At 45.9% G+C, this 12,500-nt stretch overlaps 1 protein-coding gene across 3 annotated transcripts in view; it reads left to right on the top strand.

Annotated features, from left to right (window-relative positions):
* Positions 1-12,500, top strand: part of LOC139758471 (nose resistant to fluoxetine protein 6-like) — a 50,135-nt gene that overhangs the window by 16,168 nt on the left and 21,467 nt on the right. For all 3 annotated transcript variants that reach the window (XM_071679922.1, XM_071679932.1, XM_071679942.1), the window contains exons 6-8: positions 3,077-3,186; positions 8,155-8,246; positions 11,196-11,304. In XM_071679922.1, coding sequence (XP_071536023.1) covers positions 3,077-3,186; positions 8,155-8,246; positions 11,196-11,304 — 311 coding nt within the window. The remainder of the gene's footprint in view (positions 1-3,076; positions 3,187-8,154; positions 8,247-11,195; positions 11,305-12,500) is intronic.

Here is a 12,500-nt window from a genome sequence, read left to right as displayed (position 1 = left end):
GATATCCTGGCTGTTGACAGTACTGTTGACAGGATATCCTGGCTGTTGACAGTACTGTTGACAGGATATCCTGGCTGTTGACAGTACTGTTGACAGGATATCCTGGCTGTTGACAGTACTGTTGACAGGATATCCTGGCTGTTGACAGTACTGTTGACAGGATATCCTGGCTGTTGACAGTACTGTTGACAGGATATCCTGGCAGTTGACAGTACTGTTGACAGGATATCCTGGCTGTTGACAGTACTGTTGACAAGATATCCTGGCAGTTGACAGTACTGTTGACAGGATATCCTGGCTGTTGACAGTACTGTTGACAGGATATCCTGGCAGTTGACAGTACTGTTGACAGGATATCCTGGCGATTGACTGTACACTCTCTTGACAGGTGACCTCAGCAGTACTCTTTGTTGGCAACAGAACTTGACAGTACTGTGTTGGCAGGAGAGCTTGGCGACATACTATATTGACAGGGACATGAGATGGTAAGAGAGCTTGACAGTGCTGCCTTTGTTGATAAGAGCTTGACAGCATTTTGTGCCAGTGGAAGAGCTTGGCACCATTTTGTCCATTGGTAGCAAAGCTTGACATTAATCTCATTTTGAAAAGAATGCTTGACAGTAGTATGTCCAATAGGGAGAGAGTTTGACAGTGCTTTGCGTGTTGGCAGCAGAGCTTGACAGAGAACTTAGTATTTACAGAATAGCTTATCAGTGCTGTGTGTTGACCGGAGAGTCTTGACAAGAGAGCATGTGTGTTGGCCAGAGAGCTTGACAGCTCTCTGCGTTTTGGCAAGTGAGTTTAGGTGTCTTCTCTGTAAGTAGGAGAGCTTGACAGTCTCTTTGGTGAAAGGGAGAGCTTGAAAGGTCTGTATGTTGACATGATAGCTTGACAGGTTTATATGTTGTCATGATAGCTTGACAGGTCTATGTGTTGTCATGGTAGAATGACATCTCTGTATGTTATCATGATAACGTGACAGGTCTGTATGTTGTCATGATAGCTTGACAGGTTTATATGTTGTCATTTGATAGTTTGACAGGTTTATATGTTGTCATGATAGCTTGACAGATCTACATATTGTCATTATAGCTTGACAGGTCTATATGTTGTCATGTAAGCTTGACAGGTCTTTATGTTGTCTTGACAGGTCTTTATATTGGCATGATAGCTTGACAGGTCTATGTGTTGTCATGATAGCTTGACAGGTCTATATGTTGGCATGATAGCATGACAGGTCTATATGTTATTATAGCTTGACAGGTATATATTTTATTATAGCTTGACAGGTCTATACGTTGTCGTGATAGCTTGACAGGTCTATATGTTGTCATGATAGCTTGACAGCGCTCTGACTGTTGACACAATTGTGTGACCACATTTCTTAGTGTTGGCATGAGAGCTTGACACTACTATGGGTGTTGACAGAACAGCTTGACCGCATCCCGTGTCCACACGATAACGTGACATTCCTATGAATGTACACAGGAAAGTTTTACATCATTTTTTCCAGTGAAATAATTGCTTGACAGCATTATTAGTACTGACAGGAAGCTTTGCCGCATTTTCCGTGATGAAATGACAGCTTGACCGTTGTGAACGTTGACAGGAAAGTTCGTCGCATTATCTGCGTTGAAACGAAAGCTTGACACTATAACGAGTCTTGACGGGAAAGCTTGACACTATTACGAGTCTTGACGGGAAAGCTTGACACTATTACGAGTCTTGACGGGAAAGCTTGACACTATTACGAGTCTTGACGGGAAAGCTTGACACTATTACGAGTCTTGACGGGAAAGCTTGACACTATAACGAGTCTTGACGGGAAAGCTTGACACTATTACGAGTCTTGACGGGAAAGCTTGACACTATAACGAGTCTTGACGGGAAAGCTTGACACTATTACGAGTCTTGACGGGAAAGCTTGACACTATTACGAGTCTTGACGGGAAAGCTTGACACTATAACGAGTCTTGACGGGAAAGCTTGACACTATTACGAGTCTTGACGGGAAAGCTTGACACTATAACGAGTCTTGACGGGAAAGCTTGACACTATTACGAGTCTTGACGGGAAAGCTTGACACTATTACGAGACTTGACGGGAAAGCTTGACACTATTACGAGTCTTGACGGTAAAGCTTGACACTATTACGAGTCTTGACGGGAAAGCTTGGCACTATTGCGAGTCTTGGAAAGCTTGGCACTATTACGAGTCTTGACGGGAAAGCTTGACACTATTACGAGTCTTGACGAGAAAGCTTGACACTATTGCGAGTCTTGGAAAGCTTGACACTATTACGAGTCTTGACGAGAAAGCTTGACACTATTGCGAGTCTTGGAAAGCTTGACACTATTACGAGTCTTGACGGTAAAGCTTGACACTATTACGAGACTTGACGGGAAAGCTTGACACTATTACGAGTCTTGACGGTAAAGCTTGACACTATTGCGAGACTTGACGGGAAAGCTTGACACTATTACGAGTCTTGACGGGAAAGCTTGACACTATTACGAGTCTTGACGGGAAAGCTTGACACTATGACGAGTCTTGACGGTAAAGCTTGACACTATTGCGAGTCTTGACGAGAAAGCTTGACACTATTGCGAGTCTTGGAAAGCTTGACACTATTACAAGTCTTGACGGGAAAGCTTGACACTATTACGAGTCTTGACGGGAAAGCTTGACACTATTACGAGACTTGACGGGAAAGCTTGACACTATTACGAGTCTTGACGGGAAAGCTTGACACTATTACAAGTCTTGACGGGAAAGCTTGACACTATTGCGAGTCTTGACGAGAAAGCTTGACACTATTGCGAGTCTTGGAAAGCTTGACACTATTACAAGTCTTGACGGGAAAGCTTGACACTATTACAAGTCTTGACGGGAAAGCTTGACACTATTACGAGTCTTGACGGGAAAGCTTGACACTATTACGAGTCTTGACGGGAAAGCTTGACACTATTACGAGACTTGACGGGAAAGCTTGACACTATTACGAGTCTTGACGGGAAAGCTTGACACTATTACGAGTCTTGACGGGAAAGCTTGACCGCATTCCTCGCCTTGACAGGAGAGCTTGGAAGTCGTGTTGGAGCCCCAGGGTCTGAACGTGTCGTTTGTGATGTGTCAGACGGACGCCCCGCCCACACTGGACTACAACGCTGGTGACGTCATCATGATGTAAGCTAACAAGCTGGCCCTCGTCAAGCTTAGTCAAGCTTAGTTATGTTTATATGTGTGTGTGTGTGTGTGTGTGTGTGTGTGTGTGTGTGTGTGTGTGTAAGCTGTAACAAGCAGTTCCCATCTGGCTTAGTGCAGGGTGACGGAGTAGCTTTCTGTGTCTTCGCTTCATTGCTTTCTCTGGCTCGTCCAACACCCCCCCACCTCTCTCTCTCTCTCTCTCTCTCTCTCTCTCTCTCTCTCTCTGGCTCGTCCAACCACTCCCCCCCAATCACCCACCCATGTCTGGATTTGTCATAATGTACTTTGGCTTCGCAGAAGGTCACAGAGTTGGGGGGGGGGGGGTTAGTAGCGTCTTTACCACATCTGCTTCAAATGTTCCACTTTGTATGGATGGTGGTCAGCACGACTGTCATGCGTTAGTGTGCGTCTGCCATGCGCTTTTCTACGTCTGTCATGCACTTTTGTTCGACGGTCATGCGCTATTGTACGTCTGTCATGCGCTATTGTACGTCTGTCATGCACTTTCGTACGACTGTCATGCATATTTCTGTTCATCTGTCATGCACTTTAATCGAACACCTTCGAGTTTTTCCTTTTTTGTGTGTGTGTGTGTATCTGGCACATATATTCCCCTTGGCCTTCAGGCAGAACCCAATACCTTAAGAACAAAAATATTTACCCAATGATTTTCCAGTGAGACCAGGAGATCCACAAACTTAAGAAAGAAAAAAATCAGAAAACATTGAATTGCGATAGAAAGCTAAGTATTATAAAAAGATGCCCCTCAGTCATGACCCCCCCTCTATTCACATCAGCGAAAGTTCACAAACAACATCCATGAACGAAGTGAAAGACCATTGTGAGGATTGAGAAAGAAAAACACACAGTATACTATACGCGATACCATGCACCGGGTGTGAAGGGTAGCAATAACAAGTGAAGGAAAATAGAAAAATAATTGACGCGAGTTCCTTTTTCTAGACTCGATCCTTTCAGGGGAGAAAGTTACCAGAAAGAGAAGAAGAGATCAGATTCTGTTGTATGAACAAAGGAGGTATCAATACTCCTACTTTTCCACACAAAAAATAGTGGGGAAATAGTATCCATGATGAGCTGTCCGGGTCAGCAGAACATTTATATTAGCTGAGACGGAACGGGCAGCTGAGGCCCTAACCATGGCCATCCCATTAATGCTTGGGAAGTGAGTCAGTTGTTGTTCGCTGATGATACAGCGCTGGTGGCGGATTCATGTGAGAAACTGCAGAAGCTGGTGACGGAGTTTGGTAAAGTGTGTGGAAGAAGAAAGTTAAGAGTAAATGTGAATAAGAGCAAGGTTATTAGGTACAGTAGGGTTGAGGGTCAAGTCAATTGGGAGGTGAGTTTGAATGGAGAAAAACTGGAGGAAGTGAAGTGTTTTAGATATCTGGGAGTGGATCTGACAGCGGATGGAACCATGGAAGCGGAAGTGGATCATAGGGTGGGGGAGGGGGCGAAAATTTTGGGAGCCTTGAAAAATGTGTGGAAGTCGAGAACATTATCTCGGAAAGCAAAAATGGGTATGTTTGAAGGAATAGTGGTTCCAACAATGTTGTATGGTTGCGAGGCGTGGGCTATGGATAGAGTTGTGCGCAGGAGGATGGATGTGCTGGAAATGAGATGTTTGAGGACAATGTGTGGTGTGAGGTGGTTTGATCGAGTAAGTAACGTAAGGGTAAGAGAGATGTGTGGAAATAAAAAGAGCGTGGTTGAGAGAGCAGAAGAGGGTGTTTTGAAATGGTTTGGGCACATGGAGAGAATGAGTGAGGAAAGATTGACCAAGAGGATATATGTGTCGGAGGTGGAGGGAACGAGGAGAAGAGGGAGACCAAATTGGAGGTGGAAAGATGGAGTGAAAAGGATTTTGTGTGATCGGGGCCTGAACATGCAGGAGGGTGAAAGGAGGGCAAGGAATAGAGTGAATTGGAGCGATGTGGTATACAGGGGTTGACGTGCTGTCAGTGGATTGAATCAAGGCATGTGAAGCGACTGGGGTAAACCATGGAAAGCTGTGTAGGTATGTATATTTGCGTGTGTGGACGTGTGTATGTACATGTGTATGGGGGGGGGGGGGTGGGGGGCCATTTCTTTCGTCTGTTTCCTTGCGCTACCTCGCAACCGCGGGAGACAGCGACGAGGTATAAAAAAAAAAAAAAAAATATATATATATATATATATATATATATATATATATATATATATATATATATATACACACACACACATATATATATACGCACACACACTCACACGCCCTAGCCTATGCCAGGTACCCATTTCATCGACCAACCCCTGAGGGATGGATGAACAGCTGGGTTGTTGATGGACCGACTGCAGCAGCCAGGATTCGCACGTATGTGCTCGACCCTGGGCGGGGCGGGTTGTGAATACGTCACGGTCAGGAACGCTAACCGCTACACCAGGGGGCGTGAATGCAGGCCACTCACGGAACTAGGGGCCGAAATGATACCCGTAGAACTCAGAGAGGTGAACCAACAACAGGGTGCGTTAGTGAAAGTGGAGCAGAGAAAAAAGAAAAGTCATTATGGCAGACGGCTTTTGACTCCACTCTGGTTTACGAGAGCTGTGGAGGAAGGGCCACCCCAAGTTTGAGATAAGTACTCCAAACGTGACGAATTAGACGCCAGTAAATATGGACAGAATAGCTACTAAAAAGAAAAACGCCCTCAACTTTGGAGAACCTGATCTAGTGGTAATCATAATGTGTTGTTTTCATGACAGAGTGGGAAAAAATAGATTGGTTATACCCAACATGTTCATGTCACTGCAAAGGTTAAACTGTTGTATTTTGAAATTTCACTTTACGAGACGAATGAGATTTGGAAATGATTATAGGTTAGAAAGGCGTTTTTGCTGCGTTGACTTTAATCAGTTTACTGCTTACGAATTCCGAGAGGCTGCACAGGTCCAAATTTAGAAAGATGTTCAAAGCAAGAAAAAGAGCCGGTATCGGAGTGAGGGTGGAAAAGAAATAGAATTGAACCATACAGAGTAGAATAGTTTGTGTAAGATTTAAGAGGGTTGAACACTGAATAAAGATCATTTATGGAAAGAGGGAAGAGGATGAGTAATGAGGCGACACCCGAGGGACGCCACAGATAAGAGGAACAAGGTGCTCCATCATTGGATCTATTAACTGGAATGGAAACTATGCAAAGAAAATGCAGAAAAGCCAAAGGAAGAAAGTGTGGAAGGCAAAGGCTTGTGTCACATCCTGTCAAATGCTGTAGAGGCGTTGAAGGCCAGAACAAAAGACTCGCATGGACTGCATCGAAGACATCACCAGTTGACCTTGCACTGGGAACGCCATACCATATGATCGGGTAGAAGAGAATGAGATTCCATATGTGTGAGAGTTAAGGAGAGTTTTGAAGACCTTGGGAGATAGCAAAAAGTGGGAGTAGTAGGCGTTAGTTACAAGGGTTAGGTTAGGTTTCCAATCTATGGAGATTAAATGGACCAAAGGCAAGCTTCCAGAAAGGAGGAAAAGTTTAGCTTTCAGACAGAGACAAATTAGGCGAACAAAGCTGGGGAGCTAACTCAGAGGGACACACTCCTTTATGACATGAGGTGGTGTGTCATCCGCTGAATACACCTTGCCCACCAGCAGATGGGAGAGGACTTAGATCTAGCGCAAGAAAAATGTACGAGAGCGCAGAGGTTCCATAAGAATTATGGTCGGGTGTTGTAGCTAAAATGTAGAAACACTCGAAGTAGAATTCAAGGAAGTAAGACGCCGAAAAGAGCAACTTTATTAGTTGGAGAGTTAGCCGTAGATTGGTCAAATTAGAAGACGTTGGGCAAGGTTGAATTACAGAAGGCCTTTATGAGATGAGAACGGCGCATTTTCTATATGAAAGTATTCTTGGCTTTCGTGGGTAGATTCTCTCTCTCTCTCTCTCTCTCTCTCTCTCTCTCTCTCTCTCTCTCTCTCTCCCCAAGATGTAAGAGCGTTAGAGCAATAGCCATCGAACTATGACTGAGGCGATAAAGTTTTAGTAGAAGGGAAGTCGGACTCTAACCTAGCCGTGATGACCTTCGCTATACGTTCAGCGCAGCTGGAGGCATTTCAGCCAGCAAAGTAGTTTTGGTCCGGTGAAAAATCGGTGTGAAAGTTGCCCAAGGCGGACCTTTCATGTTCACCATTATTACTTGTCATTTTCCTCGTGGAATAGTTAACGCTGTCTCGAAAATGTAAAGTCCGCTTTAAACCAATCTTGATGTCCAAAGTAGTGCCACAGTAGCTCATCCTGGCTCTCTCCCTCACCCTGGCTGCCTTCCTCATTCTGGCTGCCTCCCTCACCCTGGCTACCTCCTTCACCCTGGCTGCCTCCCTCACCCTGGCTGCCTTCCTCACCCTGGTTACCTCCCTCACCCTAGCTGGCTACCTCCCTCACCCTGGCTGGCTACCTCCCTCACCCTGGCTGGCTACCTCCCTCACCCTGGCTGCCTCCCTCCCTCACCCTGGCTGCCTCCCTCCCTCACCCTGGTTGCCTCCCTCACCCTGGTTACCTCCCTCACCTTGGCTGCCTCCCTCACCCTGGCTGCCTACCTCCCTCACCTTGGCTGCCTCCCTCACCCTGGCTGCCTCCCTCCCTCACCTTGGCTGCCTCCCTCACCCTGGCTGCCTACCTCCCTCACCCTGGCTGCCTCCCTCACCCTGGCTGCCTCCCTCCCTCACCTTGGCTGCCTCCCTCACCCTGGCTGCCTACCTCCCTCACCCTGGCTGCCTCCCTCACCCTGGCTGCCTCCCTCCCTCACCTTGGCTGCCTCCCTCACCCTGGCTGCCTCCCTCACCCTGGCTACCTCCCTCACCTTGGCTACCTCTCTTACCTGGCTACCTCCCTCACCCTGGCTGCCTCCCTCCCTCACCATGGCTGCCTCCCTCACCCTGGCTATCACCCTCAGCGTGGTCCTCACCCTGCTGTGCCTGACGGCGGTAGCGGCCACCGTGGTGGACGTGTGGATCATCAACACTGACCAGCAGGACCTCAGGAATGGTGAGTACCAGTGATGTCAGCTTGAGCAGCTCGCTCCATCCCTCTAACTATATTATAGAACTCCCCGCTGATGTCAGCTCAGCAGCTCACTCCATCCCTCTAACTATATTATAAAACTCCCCGGTGATGTCAGCTCAGCCCCGATGTCAGCTCAGTAGCTCATTCCATCTCTATAACCATATTGTAAAATTCCTCTCGTGATGTCAGCTCAGCACACTCCATCTCTCTAACCATATTATAAAACTCCTGTAATGTGAAATCAAGCTTGTAAAACGTATATGTTACACTTTCATCATGAGAACACAAAGATCTTGGTATGGTGTACGGGCTTGAGAGTGTATGTAAACCGTACATAAATGTTGCAAACCATATCTAGGGGGAAAAAATACGAAAACTTAAGAATTCTTTTCATGGTTTTCTATTACTCTTTCACTGGTAGACTGTAGTATATCTTCTAAGTGTCCGACTCCTACCATCTCTCCCAACACTGATCCCAGATCTGGGTCTTTCCTTTATTCACATCTGCAACATAGGGCAGTGTCAGGTCCAATCTTCCCTTTTAGAATACCTTCTGTCTTCTTTCCTTGACCTTCTCTCTGAAACCCAGCAGTCCATGGCTACTTATCCTCGACGCCATCAAATCTCCAACTATATGACACTATATTATCTTTAGCATCGTGTCTGCTCCCAAGGCGCTGTTTGTGATTACAGTGTCTGCTTCATGAGCATTGTTTGTGTTGACTACAAACTCCTTGGACTCGCCTCATGGATCTTGAAGTTCCCAGCTTTGAAGCCAATCGGCTTTTATGTTTCGTATGCATTTCTTCCACAGTCCTACATGTATAACTCTCCCATTCTATCAGCTCCTACGATAAAGCGTTGCTATCTTTACATCCCCCTAACTGAAATTCCATACACGGGAAATTTCAATGCACACCACAAACATTGGTCAGGTTGGAAGCGGGACAACTGCGATGGAGTCGAGGGCCTTTCTTTTTCCCCTTGCTTTACGATCAACAGCACATGATTAAATGCATGATTTCCCACTGGTTAAATGCATGATTTCCCACCCATCACGACAATCGATCCAACACACTCGACCTCTTTTTATTACCTCTGAACCCTACCACTTTGCATACAACATTACTCCTCCCACAGTGTCTTGCAACTACGATCGCAATTGACTCTTTATCACTTCCAGCTAAGCCCATCCATCCCCCTGTCTCCCTTCTGGAACGCCATCTGTGGCATTCTGGGAGAACTCTGTGGTCATCCTGGTGCAGCTGCGTTGCTGACTTTCCTCGACACTAGGGTCTGTTTCGCCAACTGGAATTCCTCCAGCTGTGCTGCCTCTATAGCGGAGAAAATCTTGGCTGGAATGGAAACCTACATCTCTTCTACTACTAGATGTGTTACCCCTCGCCAATGTAGTTTGACTGGTTTTGCACCAACGTCTGTCGTATCAGGAAGAGACCGTGCTAGGCCGTGAAACTCGAACCATCACTTGAATCCCACTTTGCTTTCATCATTGCTCAGAATTATCGTAATGACGTTACGGAATAATTCAAGTAACCTCTTCATGAAGGAAAAGTGTGCTGATTTGACATCATCTACCGATAGATCTATCTGGTCTTTAACCAATAGCTTTTCCGATAGATTTCTGTGACTGAACCTTTCTCTCACTCTTCCAATCCAGTCCGATAGCTCTCTCTCCAAATGAGACGGTTGCCATTTTCGGTATATCATTCTCTTCTAACTCTACTTTGGGAGATTTCGAATCTAGTTCCTCTCTCTCTCTCTCTCTCTCTCTCTCTCTCTCTCTCTCTCTCTCTCTCTCTCTCTCTCTCTATCCTGCTCCCATCGAACGTATGTCCTCTTCTCAATTTTTCTCGCCTTCCAAAACATGCTTTGGTACACCCTATCCCTAAGAAAGGAGGCCGTTTCAGCCACTGCCCGAGTGCTCTCACTTCTGCCAACTTTCAAAGTCTTTGAAACTCCCCTTAATTCTCACTTTCTCAGACACTTTCTCTCACATCACCAGTGTGGCTCATTTCTGGTCCTCCTTCTCCTCCTCTCTCAAGGATTTTGACGAATCTCTCGTCATGGACCACACCTCCAAAAGCATTTGGCTGGATGTGGTAAAAGGCTTTTCTCTCCAAACTTCCTTTTTAAATATTTTTTTGCTTCTCTCATTTCTCTAGTTTCACTATCCTAAAAGTCCTACATCAGCTTGACAACCTCCTCAGTGTTCTAGCATCAGAGACTCTACCCTCACAGTTCTAGAAGTAGACAAATTATTCATAGAGTTCTAGTTCAAGACACACCTCTCCACAGTTCTCTAGAACTACATACATTTCCTTCAGTTCTAGTATACCTAGACGCACTCCCTTCAGTGCTCTAGAACTAGACACATTTCCTTCAGTTCTAGTACACCTAGACGCATTCCCTTCAGTGCTCTAGAACTAGACACATTTCCTTCAGTTCTGGTTCACCTAGACGTACTGCCTTCACTTTCCTAGAGCAAGACACACCCCCGCAGAATTCTAATTCAACACTGTAATAAACAAAGTCCTCTGAGGACTACAGATCTCTATCCCATGGCGAGAATATGGGCGTTGGGAGATGTATATGTCTTCCTGCTTCCCTCCCTGTCTGCCTCCCATCCTGTCGCTGCCAACTTCCTGACTTCCTCCCTGTCTGCCTCCTTCCCTGTCTGTTTTCATCCCTGACTGCCTTCCTCCCTGTCTGCCTCCCTTTCTACTTCCCACACTGTCTGCCTTTCTACTTCCCTCACTGTCTGCCTTCCTCCCTGTTTGCCTTCCTCCCTGTCTGCCTCCCTCCTGCCTCCATCTCTAGCTGCTCCATGTCTGATCCTGTCAACAGTATTTACCACTCTGAAACCCATTCATGTAAATTCTAATACCATAACGTCTTCCCTCTTGTGTCTAGGACGGCTGAAGTACCTCCTGGTCTTCTCCATCTATACCAACCTGACCAAGATGTTCCGAATCAACACAAGTAAGAACAAGGAGGTCATATCCTGTCTCCACGGTATGAGGTATGGCTCAATATTGTTGTTGTGTGGTGTCACATACCACTGAATGTTGTTGCTGAAGGGTGTCAGGTACTGGTGAATATTGTTGCTGGAGGATATCACATACCATTGAATATTGTTGCTGAAGAGTATCAGGTACTGGTGAATATTGCTACTGGAGGGTGTCAGGTTCTGGTGAACATTGTTACCGTGTGGTGTCGGATACTTGTGAATATTGATACCGTGTAGTGTCAGATACTGCAAAACATTGTTGCTGTATTTCAGGTGCCTTTGACTGTTGTTACTCTTATGGTGTCAGAAATCGCTGAATAATATTATTGCCTAGTAACAGAGATCACTGAATGATCCTACTGTATGGTGTCAAATATTACTGAATATTGTTATTGCTTAGTAACAAATACCACTGAATGTTCTTACTGTATGGTGTTAGATACCACTGAACATTGTTATTGCCTCGTAACAGATACCACTGAATGATCTTGCTGTGTGGTGTCAGAAACCACTGAATATTATTATCATTATTATTGCCTAGGAACAGATACCACTGAATGATCTTATTGTGTGGTGTTAAGTACCACTGAACATTATCTCTCGTATCGAACATTGACAATACATGGTGAACATGGATATTGCCATGAGTCACACACACACACCATTAAACAGTCCTCAAGGTGTGTTGTGTGAGCTGGTCACTTGCGTCGAAACCAAAGTCTTGGTCTCGCATAACCCAGCAGGCTCTCGGTAAGTGTTACCCAACCTTAGATATGGTTATTTGTACGTACGATAAGGTCTTATCATGTTGCTGCAGATAAGCAATCTGTGGCTTGTACAAGGTGGAGACATCGCCCTCATTAATCACACGAGCAAGAGGCAAGATGTACAAGATTTTTCGAGTGGATCATTAAGATTGAAGTGCGATCTTTGAAGGAGGAAGGTTATATAAACCAAGTTTCAGGTCCCTGTTGAGGGAGTTTCAGGTCCCTGATAAGGGGAGTTTCAGGTCCATGGTAAGGGGAGTTTCAGGCCCCTGGTGAGGGGAATTCCAGGTCCCTGGTGAGAGGAGGTTCAGGTCTCAGGTGAGGGGAGTTTCAGGTCCCTGGTAAGGGGAGAGTCAGGCCCCTGGTAAAGGGAGTTTCATGTCCCTGGTAAGGGGAATTCCAGGTCCCTGGTAAGGTGAGTTTCAGGTCCCTGGTAAGGGG

This window comes from Panulirus ornatus, chromosome 2 (genome assembly GCF_036320965.1).
Source record: "Panulirus ornatus isolate Po-2019 chromosome 2, ASM3632096v1, whole genome shotgun sequence".
In the NCBI taxonomy this organism is placed as follows: Eukaryota; Metazoa; Arthropoda; class Malacostraca; order Decapoda; family Palinuridae; genus Panulirus; species Panulirus ornatus.
Note: the sequence above shows the minus strand (reverse complement) of the source record. Positions and strands in the feature narration are given on the sequence as shown.